Below are 15,679 nucleotides of genomic sequence, written 5' to 3' on the forward strand. Positions count from 1 at the left end.
AGTGATTATGATTAACGCTAATTTAATATAAAAGAATTTAATCAATTTTTTGAATATTTAAATTTAAATTTTGTGGGTCTTACTGTTAATTTCGTATTTTAACTGCAATAATAAGTGATAGGTTATGCAAAAAAAGTACGGGAATGTGATAGTGTGTAATTAATACGAAGTGGGAGCGGGCATGATGGTGATAGGGGAAAATTTGAGGGGAAGCGGGTATATATCGAGATTTGATTGTATATACATATTTTGATTCACGTCGCGTAAGCAATACAAGTAAATAGATATCACTGTTTTCGTTAAATATTTTTTTTTCTAACCAATTAGTAATGCGCTTACTTATTACTAACCAAGTTGATGAAAGTGAGGAATCGCGTCCTCGAAGGGAAAATTATTTTTTAATAACTCACTGAGAAATTTGTTAATTATTTTAAAATACAAACGTTACTGCAAATATCTGCTCTAATTTTCGGATTAATTGCAAAACAATATTTCAAATTTGAAAAAAAAAAGATTTTTTAAAATCTTTATCGAAATTGAATTTAAAGATTTTGTGAAAACGTTTAATGTAATCATGTTAAAATAATAATAATAATAATAATAATAATAATAATAATAATAATAATCTTCAAAGTAATCAATATTAATTTATATAAATATATTGTATTATATTAATATTTAATCAGATATTTTTAAAAGATTACATATATTTAATTTGAGTAATCAACATGTCAGGGATTCCGATTCTTCTCGTTACTGCCAATGTTGGCAGTATTTTTGAAGAGGTAAACTTTTTATTTTACGTAGTCGAGTTATTATTCAATTATGACAGCTATAGTATAATTATAAATATGTATAATAATAATAATAAAATACAATTTATTTAAATTTCAGCCTGGACTGATGTTGAAAACATGGACAGAAGAATTTTTATCAGTGAGAAAAATGAAAAATTGTACTAAAATATTTAAAACAAGATTATTATACTCATAAAGTGAATTAAATTTTTATTTTCCAGACTATATCTCGACTGGATCCAAAATTTATAGCATTACACTGCCAAGAAGTAGGTGGAAAAAATTATGAACAAAGTATGCGGCATGTAGAAAATTTTGTCAGGTAATTACCAAAATTCTTTCTATTTTTGATCCTTCATGTAACGTTGACTAATTTTAAATTTCGATATTTATCAATAAACAGTTAATTGATTTTTAATGACGTTTGTAAAAACCTATGACGTTAAATACTAATGACAGCCAATAACTAAATTACATTACGAAAATTATGTATTACCGGAAATAAGATATCTTAATTAATACTAAATGTTTGATTGAATTATAAAATTTAATCATAAGAACATTTTCCATAATTTTATCGATCTATAAGTTGAATTGAACAGTAAAAATGTAAAGCGTTTTTAAACTCTTTTATTCTGTCCCAACTGTTCGATTTTTGAAGCTAGTATCTGATATAAAACATTTAAAACTATTGGATAGAACTTTTTGAAACTGAGCGTCGGTACATAATAAAAGTACACATAGAAGAAAATCAACTGCTACCTACACTTTTAACTAAAAGGTCAACGGTTAAAATTTATTCAAAATTTGACGTTTCTACTCTCCTATTAATGTGAATCCTTACCAAAATTTTTTTCAATTTTCAGACTTTAATTTAAAGATTGTTTATTACATTTATTCAAAATTTTATTTTATTAAATTTTTTTTTTTATTATACACACATGTATATATATAAATATATGAATTAATCAGAAAATATTATAGTTGTTACAAAAATGGATATCGAAGTGCATAATTTTACGGTTTATTAAATGCTTTCAAAGAGATTACACATTGGCAGCAAATGACCATGGAAGACTATTTTTAAAACATATTATTAATGTGTCTTGTCAACTAAAAAAATCAATAATCTTATCTGGTAGTTATTGTTGTATTAAGCCATGGTGATACCGGAGAAAAAATGCTTGAATCTGAGTTTATATATAATTATATTTGAACTAGATCCAAATATTGGCAGGATCTATCTATATATAACTATATATGATTATGCATAACTAAATAATTTCGCACATTTATATATGATCAGATCCAATCATTTTTTCTCGGATAAATTAAAATAATAAAAATAAATAATTATATTGTTTTAAATTTAATTATAAATAATATCATTTTTAAAATATTATAGATTACTTATGTCTTCGGAAGAGCTAAGACTATTCGACAAAGTAACTGTTTTCTTGGATGAAGATTTTTCATCTGCTGAACACTTCACGGTACATCAAATAAATATAAATTTTATTTTTCAATTATTTTTTTTTTTATATAAATTAATTTTCCAGGCCCTTGGAAATTTTTATTTCGTTCATGAGTCAGTAAAGGACGTGTTCATTTGGGATTTTCAAGGTATAGTGAATTAGATTTCTGTAAATAAATTTCGTGAAATTTTTTATGTTATTATTTAATTTTTAGCATATAAATTTGTCGTCGTTGCTGGCAAAGAAGTGCATTCTGGAAATATTGAATCAGTTTCAACAAAAGAGAAAGCGAAATTTCCTCAAAATTTTTTTCCTGAATGCAAATGGTCAAGGAAAGGATTTTTACGTACACGATGGAGTATAAATGGAACAGTATTTGATCTTATAAACATACATTTATTTCATGATGCCAGTAATTTTATTGCTATGGAAACTGTAAGTATTTAATTTCATAATAATTCTAAAAAAATATTTTACAAAATTGCTGTAATCAATTTACACTTGAATAATTTAACTATTTTTTTTTTAGTTTCCATCAGTATATAGCAAAACTCGACGGAAGGCATTAGAGCATACACTGGATAAATTTCATAATGATCAGTATCCAAATGTACCATATTTTTTATTTGGTGATTTCAATTTTCGTACCGACACATCTGGTGTTATAAAAGTAAATAAATGATCAATTATTTTGTAAAATAATTTTTGATTTATTAAATTATTCATTTGTTTCTATCATTTAATAGAAACTCACTGAAGATACTCAAGAAAGTCAATTATCTAACAAAGGAAGTCTTTCAAAGTTGCAATTTCGAAATAAGGATGATAATTTAATATTAACACTAGGCAAAAAAGAATTTACTCATTGTGAACATCAAAATGTTTTTACAGAAAATAGTGCTCGATGGGTAAATATTTTATTTTTATTTTCTGTTTATTAAAGTACTAAGTAACACTTTCAAAGTGTTAAATAGTAGATTGATTCAAAATTTTAAGGTAACACAGTGAAATGTGTTGGTTTAACACAAAAAATTCAACACAGATACACAATATTTTTTACTGTGTTAAATATTATTATATCCTATTAATTTCTGTAAAATGTTTACTAATTAATTGATACAGTTACAAGAATACGATCGTGAACTTGAAGTTTTTGAAGGTAGATTATTTGAATTTCCAATCGAATTTGTGCCAAGTTACCCTTTTGAAGAAGACATTAGTCAAGGAAGTAATTTTATGCAGACTAGAGTACCTGCTTGGTGTGATCGAATCCTATTAAGCCCGACTGCAAAAACTCTTGTAAGTAGATTGTTAAAAGTATTTTCTGATAAATTAAATAAATTATTTCTTACTTTAATGCTTTATATTAGATCTCATCTCCTGATACGGTCAAGTACGGAATTATTGGAGCCAACACATGCATGGGTGATCACAAGGTAAAATTTAAATCTTATTTCATTATTATTATTTACTTCTCGGAAAAAATTAACACAGAATTAAATGATGAAAGAACATTATTTTAATTTATTTTTCATTTAATTTTACTTCGCCAAATTAATTCATAAAGTTTTGATAAATTTTTTTCTTATGCGTTTGATTTTTATTCTGATTAAAACAATTAATGATTATGATGCAGCCTGTTTTTCTGGATTTTCGAATAAATATCTAAATATTTAAAGGTACCTAATACAATTTCTCTATCTAATTTTATTCTACGCATTTTTTTTTCTTTTTTTATCCATTTAATATTTAAACCTATTGCATTTATTGAGTTTTTTTTTGTATTTATTTTTTTATCCACCGCCATTATGAAAAATTTATTTCATAATTAATTTTTCATCTTAAACTCTAAAATTTCACTCAATTTTCCTCTGTATTATGTACCTCCTCTTCATTATAATCGTTATCTTTTACACATATTATTATTGCAGTAATGATTTTAAAAATTAACCGACAATGTGATTCATTTTCTTTTTATTTCTCTCATAACATAAAATAATTAATTACATTTTCAAAGCTTATTCCTTATCTACCCACTGTGAACAGCCCGAACCCAGGAGCTAACTCTAAAATTTTCTGTTCGCATACCAGTTAAATCTCATATGAATTCGATTGAGTATTGAGTCTCTTTCATCTCGTAAATTGAACTCCCTATCAACAAGTTTTATCTACGTCTTAGAATATTCTTAATAGGATTGAATTTACTTCACAAAAGGAAATTTTTTATCTGTATTCATTTTGCTTTGGGCAAAAATAGAAAATAATATGAAAACTTTTGAATAGGAAACATGGTTCGGCTTTACTATGACATTATACACCGAGAAATTATTCTTGTTTCAAATGCTATGGTGTCATATTTGTACATTTGTGTTGCTACAAATTAAGTTTTATACTTTTAGTTTATTCTTCGATATTTTTTTTCGACAAGATTGTCTACCATTGTAAATTTTACTATGGCCATAGTAATTTTTGCATGTGTTTCTTTAAATTTCCGTCAGGTGGCCAACATAGTCCGGCTTTGCTACGACACCATAGCATTTCAAATAATAATAATTTCTCCGTGTATTTTCAATAAAGTGAACTTTACTCTGCAAGCGGATGGTATTTAGAAATAAAATAAAAATTTATCATATCCCAGGATTACTCGTATTAGTAGAGTAGTATTAACTCCGCAATTCTCTCCGTGTATACATTACATATTATAAGTTATAAATCTTTTATGTTTTTTTTTCACATAATTGCAGCCAGTCTATCTACGGATTTTCATTACTTCGAATGCAGGTACGATAAATTGTTGTTTGTCATGTCCGCACTTGTGTTTCAAAGTGCCCAAGCATTATTTGGAGTTATTATCAATGTTGCCTGGCTATCGTAGTAATTATTTAAATTTACAACATATTGAGCATAACTCATCACCAAAGCTTTTGCACGCATTAATGATTGAGCATGATCCGTACACTCCGGACAGCATGGATAGTCCAAGTCCCAGTGCATTCCCGACCTCAGTGGAGCCAGATCAAGATTACGAACAAATTAATAATTTCGTTAAGAAAAAACCGTGTAATGAAAAATCATTCAAGATGGCGGTATCACCGGCCCTTCTAAAATCTAAGTTAGAATTTATTCAGAACGAACAAAAAGCCCAACGAGAAAAACATCATAAGAATGTACTTGAATCCAGATGTGATTCTTGGCCGAAAACACATGGATCTAAACGCCAGTACAAGAAGAAACATCGGAGCGCTAATGATATTTCTTCAACGTGCGGAAACAATGAAAGTTCAGAAGAATCTACAATATTTTCACTTAATTCAAGTATTGTTAGGAAATCTATTAGTCATATTGTGATACCAAAAATCGCTATTATCAATGCAAGTAATTTCCAATCAAAGGAGAGCTCAGTAGATTTACAAGAAGAAAGATTGTATAGTTTTATCAAAGACCGATCGATTGGTAAAGACACGACTAGTGGTGAAGGCTCCAGTTTAGAACTCGACTTATCAGATAAAAAACAAGAGTATCAATCAGACAGTAATAAAATATACTCTTGTAATCAAGACAGTGGAGTTGATACTTTGGATACTGATGATATTTTTTCACCGACAAAACCACTTATAGTTTCTTCGAATGAAACAACTCCTAGTTATTCCTTAGATTTAAACAAAGATTTTCATAACTTTGAAGATGTTATAAATAAAAATAGTGAATTTGAAATAGAAATTGACGAGCTGGAAAAAATTTCCGGATTAACTACAAATATTCAAAATTTAATTTCCTCTACTGAACAGAACATAACTTCGAATAATATTAACAGAAGTAGTTCGATAAATAGCAAAAATAGTTATAATGAAAATCTAAACCCAAGTAAATTAAAGTCCAATAAAATTACTCAGAAAAATTTAATCAGTGTACATAAGTGTAAAAAGTGTTGCTGCGTTGTAAGTTGATTTTTAGTTATTATATTATTAAATTTATTTATTTTTAATGTTACACAGAGATTTATGTGTGTTAATATCCTGAAAAAAATAAATAAGATCTGGGTTGATCTATAATATGTATTTAGATTAACTTACACAGAAGAAAAATAGTGGAAAAATTACAGTTTCAAATATCAGCAAAGTCCCTCTACTTCGAAACTGTGAAAATTACATTATTTACGAGACGTTAAACAAAACTGTAAATTTTGATATTTATTGTAATTACTTTGTTACAAAAAGTATAGTATTAATTATTACAGTGCAAACTATAATACTTGTTTTTATACGAGAGCAATATTTTTGCACTGAATACTGTAATTTTTCCACTGTTTTTTCCGTGAAGACAAATTTCCAGAGAGTAGAGATAAATAGAAGATATTTTATGAAAACGTAAATTGACATACAAAAAAAACGATCTTTGGTACAAGAAATATTTTACATTACGAAAACAATAATTTTCTTAGTGCTAGAAGTTATTTCATGAACCAAGAAATTTTTGTTTTCAATTCATGATTAATGCAAAAAATTTATAGGGACCAGTAAAAATTCTTTGTGTCAAGAAATTATTTTTTTCTGTGTATCCTTAGAATTACTATACCTAAATTTTGAAAATAATTTTATGTACAAATTATCTTTACGTATATCTTGATAGATACTACCAAAGAAAATAAAGTCAAAGCAAGTAAATAATGAAAATTCTATATCAATGCATGAATTAAATATGAATTTTTAGTCACATATGCAAATATCTTTTCGAGATACATTTTTAAATGTTCTACCTCAAATACAAAATATAAACCCTTGACAAGTACGACAACATATAATTTAGCCAAAAATTTTATAATAAAAGAAGAAAGGGAATATGAGTTTTTTACCAAACATTTTATTTTCTTATTTTTTTATATTATTATAAATGTTTGTGAAAAAAAGTGTTGTTAATAATTACAAAAAAATTATCTTTGTACTCCAAAGTTTACGTTAAGTAAAATCTATTGATAATATCAAGAAAGTTTAAATGACTACGATTATTCTTCATAATTCAAAATAAATAGAAATGAATGAAAAGTATTCGTAACCAATACTATAAAATTTCAAATGACTTATCTCATATTTTTCACAAATATAGTATTTATGTCAATTTTTTTTAATTGAAGAAATAGTTCATTGCGAAGCAAGGGGTGAAAACACGACTTTAGATCCCTGATTTTAAAAAATGATTTGGAATAATTCGAAACAATTTGAAATGATTTGAATTGACTAATATATAGATATACACTTAACATGGAGAAAATCATTTTCCTTAACCGGGGATAAGGGCGAAATCGACTGTGAGCCGAAAACGAATGCTGGCATAACCCCTAATTTAAAATATTGTTTAATCCCGCGCCACGTGCTATATTTTGTCATATTACCTGCGTAGAAGTTGGAAATTGATGTCCAGAGCCAATCGAAACAGACTGATTTCGAACCGATAGTGCGACAAAAATAATGCTGCATATATGCAAATTTGACAAAAAAATGGTATTAAGGAAAAATTCAATTGCCGGGTTAATATTTTGACCATTTACGTATTCCTGTCAAGGGTAACTAAAAATATTGATGATATAACGTTATTTAATTTATAATTGTTATATAATTTATTGAATATTTTTAGCAAGAGCGTAATAGTTTTACTAGAGATGAACAATGTATTATGTGTTAATTATAGAAAGGAAAGCAACAGTATTTATCGTTGGAACATCGCATGTGCATTTAATAAACTGGAGCATCTTAGCTTTAATTAGCTTCACTGTATATTTTTTACTTTTTTGACAATTGTTTGATTTTATAACTTTCACAACAGTATTAAGTTATTTTAATACAATTGGACCTCATTAAAAAATTATTTGTCTTTTATTCGCACTAGAAATGTCTAATAGTTGGATTATAAATTATTTTAACAAGGCCCGATTGTATGATTTTTTTTTTATGACTACTGCTAACAAATGATATTAACTTTAGATAAATTGCTTATAACAGATCCGATAGAATCTAATAAGCGCGGAAGTAATGTCAGTCTGTTGAAAAACATGAAGAAATTGACATGCTGCAACAGCGGGGCAACAATAACACGGTACATCCATATAAAACACGCTGATTCATCAGTCAAGATATTTCGAGAAACAACTATTTGATAAATAAAATATTTTATTTATTTTAAGAACTTGTTTTAGATTACTTTAGAAACCATTCTTGTTATTTTTAACATCAAATGACCGCTCATTTTCTCTTAAGGGTAGTCTTAGACAGCCCCCACCTCCACTTTTTAAAAATATTCAATGATTTTTAACTGTAAAAGCTAAGATTTTGAAAAAAATTCTATCAAAAATTTGGCTCGAGTATAATGCATCATTCAAAATTAAAATTTCTTATTTAAAAACATGAGTAAGATGCATTTTTACTTGACAATTATTACCCCTAATAATCTCGAGAAGACAAGACACTAAGTCAGTACTTAATTTATAACAGTCATTATATTATAAAAGTTATTAATGTTATTGTAGAAATATACACTATGTAGTATAAAGAAAATTTGACTCCGGAGTTCACTTTACTCTATCTGGAGTTAGTTTGTATTTCATTGAACTCCGAAGCTTAGTTTAAGAGTTACACTAAAATAATTCTACGTACAGTTTCACAATAGATGTAAAGAAGACTAAGTTTTCTTCATTAGTTTTGCGAAGTACGTAAATGTTATTATTTTTGACGAAAGTTAACTCCGACCCGAGGTAAATAGTACGTTGTGTTAACCGCCGATTTTTCGCACGATAGAAAAAAGCAAACTGGCTTTGGCGACAGTAGCGCACTACCTCGACGCTTCGCTTCCGAAGTGCGCAGTATGAAAATCAAACAAATACAGTTCAAATATTTGAATATTTGAAAAGTTTTTCAATTACATATCACAAGATATTTATCGTTGCAGACACAATAAATTGGAAGTCGCTAAAACTAAACTAAAAATACTAAAAAAAAAATTAAATGTTTATAAGAATTATCACAATGAGCGTACTTACATAATATAAGAATTATGCGGAATGCATATTAAAAAATAATTGATAATATTTGCTATCAAAGTTATTGTTCTTCCAATTATGTTAATGGAAAAAAAACAATTTTACCTATTGTTCAATGCGATTTTTAACAATCGAAAAATAAGTCATTATCAACATATACAAGTTAAGAAATTCATTCGATATTTAAGAATGAACTTAAATAATTATAAAAATGTCCTTATTTTTAAGAAAAAAACAATACTCAATAAGTATTTACGAGTAATTATTTACAAATCAACTTATTATAAATATTTTATCCCAAAACAGTTTATTGAAAAATTAAAAATCAACTGAACCATGGAAATATTTAAACTTTTTGAAGCAGGAAAAAATGAAAATGATTATATTTGAATTTTAAGTGTAATACTATTTATATATTGTGTAAAACAAAAACAAATATTTACTCAATAAAAGTACAACTTCAGCAAAATAAAATAAAGAAATGTTTAAAAATATATAAGTGAACAATTGTCAACAGTGTCAACTTTATTTTTCCATGAAAAAAATTATTTATATAAAGTACAATCAACAGTATCTTCTTTGGAATATTCTAAGATTAGACTTTGGCCATCGGTCAAGTGAGAATCATCTAGCAAAGTTGATATCAGGGCGTCCATTTTATCAGTGATAATATTTCCATTTAAATAATTGAACAATTTCAGTTTTATTAAATTTGATGTATTATTTGTATTGTTTATTCCCATGATGTCAGCTATGGAATCGATGCTTTTTCCAATTGTCCAGCTGTCACTAATAAATAGTGCACGTGATTCTTTTTTTGAGGCTTTGAGAGGCGGGTAAATCAGAAAATATTTTCTATGATTTGAAGGTATTTCTTTTGAACCTGTTGCGCGTCCTTTTAGTTTCATTAGTTGTACCTAGAATTTGATTTAAGAATGCGTTTTTTTGTCAGTATCGAAATTTGAAGTTTCCGTATCTTTACAGCCAGTGGAAAGAAGCTAATTTAAGTCCAATGCCGCGAATTAATATTAGCAACCGCGTAAATTGTAAATGCCTTTAGTCAGCGGGCAGAAACAAACTTGTTTCGTCTTTTGGGAAGAAACAAATAATTTTTCTGCCTGCTGACTGATGGCTTTCGCAATTTAAACTCTGATACTTGTCATTGTTACTAGTAATTTCAGACTATTAATTTTATTCACACAATATACTATACTATGCATAACGTTAGATAAAAAAAGAATATCATTTACCTTCTTTGCTAATGCAGAATTTTTCGATTTTTTCGAATTTTCAGTAATTTCAGTATCTACGACACTCTTAGCCGCTAAAAACTGATCTTTAGCATTTTGCCATACTTTCAATTCATCAGAAATTTCTTCATCCGTTTTTTCAAAGCATCCATGGTGTCGATGATTTACACAAAAATGTTTCTTACATTCTGGGCAAATCATTTCAATAATTGAAGTACTGTTACATAGTTTATGTGCACAAATATAATTTTTAGAAGCTGTACTGTTGACTGAATCGTCTAATTTTTCAACGATATTGTCTTTATATTTGGGACAATGGTGTGATGATATATGATGATGATTTTTACAAAATAACGCAGAACAATGCGCACAGGTGATGATTAAAAAATCATTTTGTTTGCAAAATTCTATACTGCACTGCTTGCCTACTTGTGGTAATTCCATGATATTAAAAGTATATTTTTTAATTGTGTGAAGGAGTAGGTGAGTGAAAATGATTTTCACTAAATGTGCCAAGGGCTAAATTGCTCCACTTTTGTTCTAACTCTCTCAGAGTCATGTGCGAATCTCCATTATCACTTTCAGGATCTGGTAATTCTGATGATGGAACGACTATGTCATCAATAGGTAGTCGTTCTTTTCTCCAAGCTTCATCAATTAATTCTAAAAGCCTGCCATCTCCAGTAATTTGACTATCCATTGCTACAAATTACAATACAAAATGCATAAGACGAATTTCTTACCAAGATTTTCATCATTCGAGTCTCATAAATATTTAAAACGTAATTTGAAATTTAAAATCTGAGAATTTAGTTATCCCCCAACCTTAACACGTAATTAGAAATTTGAAATTAGACAATGCGGTATCCTGCTTAAAAAAATGATAGATTCTCATAGTTATACATATAAGGCATGCATTTGACTACAGAACTTTTTCATAAAACTCATTTATTATCATAAAAACTCTATGGAAATTTATTGGATTCTATGAGATTTTTTAAATAGAGTTAAAACTGCCGACCTTTAAACTTGCAAAAGAGTTCACAGTCGTCCCTGAGACAGAGGGTTGAGGTTAAGGAAGTATGGGAATCACAAGTCAGCGAGAAATAAAAAACCCATTATTTTATCAGGACGACTATATTAAGGAACCCCATTTAGTGTAATCAATTTATAAAATTAGTACTTACACAAGAATTTATTTTTTATTTAAGTAACCACTTAGTAACTTGACTTTTATCTTTGCTCACTATGTACCCAATATATTATCGTCTCTGATAAGTGATGAAAACAAACTTAGCAGCGAACTTGACTACAAATTGACGGAAATCTACGGCGAGAAACTGACGTCAAGAATAGAAAAAATGGCGCCGAATGTTAGTCAGATTTGCAGTTAACTCTCTAACAGTCACTTTAGCTTAAAATTGACAGTAATTCGAAAATTCAAATTAACGAAATTTTCTGACCGAATTTGCCAACAATTTGAGAGCAAAAGTTGACAAGAAAAATTTACATTTAAGTTTTCTTCAATTTAGAGGTAACTTTTGTTACTAGAAAGTTTCCTTGAATTTTTCATTAACTTTGGGCTTTTCCGTTTTTGACGACAATTTGTATACAACTTTTGAAGTGAATTTGTATTATAATCCGGGTAGTAAATTTACGTCAAATTGTATAGCAAGTTGTATACAAATTGATGTCAAAAACGGAAAAGCCCGAAGTTGACGGACATTTGACAAAAAATTCAAGGAAATTTTTGTGAAGTAAACTTTTGCTAAGCAAACTGTGCTATCAGGGTACGCCCGCTTTTGGAGGGCAAGTTAACAGAAAAAGTTACCAGGGTTACGGAAAAGTAACCGCAGAATAAAATGAGTGTGAATGTAGCAGTCATCAGAAAAATTTTAAATTATTAATGAAGCGAGCAAATATTTTATAAAATAAAATTTCAAAAAAAGTGCACATTCAAAAAATTTAAAAATTAATAAGTGCATTTTCAAAATTTTGTACTCTATTTATTTAAAATTTTAAATTTGTCCGATGTCTGCTACATTCACACTCGTAGAATAAAATTTTCTTTCAAGTTGACATAAAATTATAAGAAAGTTTGCGTCAACTAATTGAACATCAACTTTGCAGTCAACTTGACGTGAAAGTCCGCAGTAGCTTTTCGCCAATTTGTAACTATAAACCGGCTATCGGAGTAGGAGATCAAATAGCGCGCCCTGATGGATGCTTATAACCCTAAACAATGTTTAGTTGCAAGCCGAGTTTTTTTTCGTCAAATTTTTGACTTTTGTTGATTAATACGTAATGATGTTGTTTACATCAGTATAATATAAATATATTTACTATTGAATACTTTTTTAATTGTAAAATATTCTTCGTAGTATTCAATATCATCCATCAAAAATGACAACACAAGAGAGTGATTCCAAGGAATGGTTTTACGATTCCAATGATAAACAATTAAATGTGGATACTGAAAACTGCATCATAAATTCAATTGAAATAGAAAAAGATGATAGTTTGAATCTTACAAATTCAAACGTATCTGAAGATTCTGACGTAACGCGTAAGAGGATCCGGAATGCGAGTCCAGATTCAAAAACCGAACGGCACTTACGCGATAGACAAATCAGCGAAAATAGTGAATCGAATTCCAGTACCTCATCTGATCATAAGAAAAAAAAAATAGAATATGAAACTGAACCCGGTATTATAGCACGCAGGCAAAAAGAAATTGATTATGGAAAAAATACCATAGGTTATGACAGATATTTACAAGCGGTTCCCAAGTACGTTTCTTAGTTTGTATATTTGTATTAAAAATATTTCCAATGTCTCCTTTTTTTAAAAATTTTCAATGACAGCTATCAGAAATATGTCAAAATTTTATCAGTTAATTAGAAAAAAATTACAGCATTAATTGAAAAAATTGACGTGGTTGCATTTTGCTGAGGTATAGATTTTAAAAAAAATTACAGTTGATACCATTTAGGAGTTAAATGAAATTTTTTAAAAGAATTCCAGTAAAATCTTCATTTTTATAATTTGATGTTTCAAATTTTGTAGGCTAAAATTTATCCAACAAATTTTGTTTAACTCCTAATTGATAACTGTAAGTCATTTTTTTTAAATTCTAGATCTCGGCAAAATTGTCTTTTTTTCAGTTAAAGTTTTAAAGTCGAACGTTATTGAGAATTAAAAACAAGAGCGGGTACTGTTTGAGAATGCCTTTGAAAATTTTATAAAAATAAGACTTCAATGTATATTCTATTACAGACATGAAAGAACGAAAGAACATCCAAAAACTCCACCCAAATATGCTAAGTATAGCAGAAGAGCTTGGGACGGAATGATGAGACTCTGGCGCAAGCAACTGCACCAATGGGATCCATCAGAAGAAGAAAATGAGGATTCAGATACTTCGTCTTAACGTGGCTTTAATTTTTTACTTCATTTATTTAAGTTATGTATCGCAAGACAATTTTTATATCTGTCATCTTATTATTCCGGTTTTCTGAAATAATTCAAAAAATTGAATGAATATATTTTGATTTTGAGAAAAAAATTAAGTTATTTATTGCGCTACATTTGAATTTTTTAATGACTCCAATAATTTTAATATTTTATCCAGTTTTTCATTTGTTTTGCTTTCTATCAGATCTATTTTTTTCGAAAGTCGTTCTTCCATTTCTGTAATTTTTAAATCAAGAAGAGCTTCAATATTTTCAGTACAAGATGTGTTGTAATTTTCCATATTTGATTTTTCTTTTTGCCCATAATTCCCATTTGTTAAAGATTCCTTTGATTTTAAAAGCTCATAGGCATTTCGTGTGAAACTTTTAGCGTAATTATTTACAGTCAAGTCATCCCTGCTACTGATAGTGTCATCATTTCCATTGATTGAAGGACTTGATAATTTCTCTAGTCCGTTATTTCTGTTATCCAGTAATTTTCTCAGACATTCATTGACAAAATTTAAATCCAAGTGTTCCGTAGTCTTTGAAACCTCTGATTGTTGGAGAAGAAGTCGGACTCCATAAAGAAACATAGTGGGTCGATTGTTTTTAATTCTCGTGAACTGAAAATTAAAATAACATTTCAGGAAAGGTTACTAATATTAATTTAAATTTATGAAGTGAAAATAAATGAAACAGTTCAATTTTACCTTTATGCTGACTTCAGACGATGGACGTTCGAATGCAACCTCTGCGTAGTAGACAGAAGAATCTTCAAACTCGTCAATAAATTCAGCAAATATCGTTGTCGTATATTCACCAAAGTCCTGAAATATTTCTAAGACAGAAGCTTCCGAAACTATTCCTATTCGTGATATTTTTTTGTCTCTATTCTTCAATTTTATGTCTAGTGTACAGGGTCCGCTGTCATCTGATTTTCTTTTAACTTCTATACATCCTTTTTCATCTACAATATCTTCGAGGGTCATTCTAAAATTTTCATAAAAAATATTGTGTTAAGATGAACCGTTTTTAACACAGATTCACAGAATTTTTTCCCGCGAAAATAGATTGTAAATAATACAGTTCAAATTATACCTGTTAGAGCAATCATCTACTGAGCCAATGGAAATCACATTCCTAAAATTTTTTGTATTTTCAGTCAAGTCCCAATTTGATGATACATCAAACGAACCCATTTCGGATTTATTATTATTCAGATGATAATCATCTGGTGGACACATTAATTTTTCTTGAATTTCATTCATCATATTTCTGATCAATCACGAATTTCCAACAATCAATTATATTTAAATTTATTTGCCGAGCATATTCTTATTCAAAAGATTGAATGTCAGTTAACTTGTTTCTGGAAGCATCAATTATAAAAATTTGACGTAAGAATTTTACGGTTAATAATAAAGTTTTTTTCTTATTTAAAAAAGTAAAAAAGTTGTTGGCAATACAACTCTACTGATATTATAAAACTGTTATGTATCTGAACAGGAATCAACTTTGACAGTTTCAACACATCAATCTGATTGATGTGCTTCCAATGTTGATACTTAGATAACTAATTTATTTTATTGCAAGTTGACGGACATTTACAACCGAATATTGACTCTCAGTTGACTGCAAAAAGTTGGCGGTCAATTCAAATCTTGGAAATTAT

At 28.2% G+C, this 15,679-nt stretch overlaps 5 protein-coding genes across 8 annotated transcripts; 2 read left to right on the forward strand and 3 right to left on the reverse strand.

Moving 5' to 3' along the window:
• Window positions 1-623: 623 nt before the first annotated feature.
• LOC103570213 (inositol polyphosphate-5-phosphatase A) lies at window positions 624-9,696 on the forward strand. 4 transcript variants are annotated; one of them, XM_014442152.2, is made up of 12 exons: window positions 624-785; window positions 895-936; window positions 1,019-1,119; window positions 2,203-2,290; window positions 2,357-2,420; window positions 2,487-2,707; window positions 2,802-2,942; window positions 3,019-3,180; window positions 3,395-3,571; window positions 3,643-3,708; window positions 5,017-5,053; window positions 8,269-9,696. In XM_014442152.2, the coding sequence occupies exons 1-12, from the start codon at window positions 729-731 to the stop codon at window positions 8,421-8,423; spliced, it is 1,311 nt and encodes a 436-aa protein (XP_014297638.1). In that variant the 5' UTR covers window positions 624-728; the 3' UTR covers window positions 8,424-9,696. The 4 variants fall into 4 exon arrangements, with proteins under 4 accessions (XP_014297638.1, XP_014297635.1, XP_014297636.1 ...); XM_014442149.2 differs by having other exon boundaries at window positions 5,017-8,358; XM_014442150.2 differs by lacking the exon at window positions 624-785 and having other exon boundaries at window positions 895-955; window positions 5,017-8,358.
• A 102-nt stretch (window positions 9,697-9,798) lies between these two features.
• On the reverse strand, window positions 9,799-10,996 carry LOC103570209 (AN1-type zinc finger protein 1). The gene is made up of 2 exons (XM_008547862.3): window positions 10,553-10,996; window positions 9,799-10,219 (listed from the first exon to the last, which is right to left on the reverse strand). Exons 1-2 carry the CDS (start codon window positions 10,994-10,996, stop codon window positions 9,848-9,850), a joined length of 816 nt encoding a protein of 271 aa, XP_008546084.1. The 3' UTR covers window positions 9,799-9,847.
• LOC103570210 (anaphase-promoting complex subunit 13) lies at window positions 10,917-11,886 on the reverse strand. The gene is made up of 2 exons (XM_008547863.3): window positions 11,740-11,886; window positions 10,917-11,254 (listed from the first exon to the last, which is right to left on the reverse strand). The coding sequence occupies exon 2, from the start codon at window positions 11,250-11,252 to the stop codon at window positions 11,016-11,018; it is 237 nt and encodes a 78-aa protein (XP_008546085.1). The 5' UTR covers window positions 11,253-11,254; window positions 11,740-11,886; the 3' UTR covers window positions 10,917-11,015.
• Window positions 11,887-12,500: 614 nt separating this feature from the next.
• LOC103570208 (histone RNA hairpin-binding protein) lies at window positions 12,501-14,137 on the forward strand. The gene is made up of 3 exons (XM_008547861.3): window positions 12,501-12,853; window positions 12,934-13,341; window positions 13,829-14,137. Exons 2-3 carry the CDS (start codon window positions 12,956-12,958, stop codon window positions 13,980-13,982), a joined length of 540 nt encoding a protein of 179 aa, XP_008546083.1. The 5' UTR covers window positions 12,501-12,853; window positions 12,934-12,955; the 3' UTR covers window positions 13,983-14,137.
• Window positions 14,117-15,592, reverse strand: LOC103570207 (uncharacterized). Its single transcript, XM_008547859.3, has 3 exons — window positions 15,106-15,592; window positions 14,718-14,997; window positions 14,117-14,630 (listed from the first exon to the last, which is right to left on the reverse strand). The coding sequence occupies exons 1-3, from the start codon at window positions 15,276-15,278 to the stop codon at window positions 14,127-14,129; spliced, it is 957 nt and encodes a 318-aa protein (XP_008546081.2). The 5' UTR covers window positions 15,279-15,592; the 3' UTR covers window positions 14,117-14,126.
• Between the last annotated feature and the right edge of the window lie 87 nt (window positions 15,593-15,679).

The sequence above is a fragment of the Microplitis demolitor genome, chromosome 4, assembly GCF_026212275.2.
Source record: "Microplitis demolitor isolate Queensland-Clemson2020A chromosome 4, iyMicDemo2.1a, whole genome shotgun sequence".
NCBI classification, from domain to species: Eukaryota; Metazoa; Arthropoda; class Insecta; order Hymenoptera; family Braconidae; genus Microplitis; species Microplitis demolitor.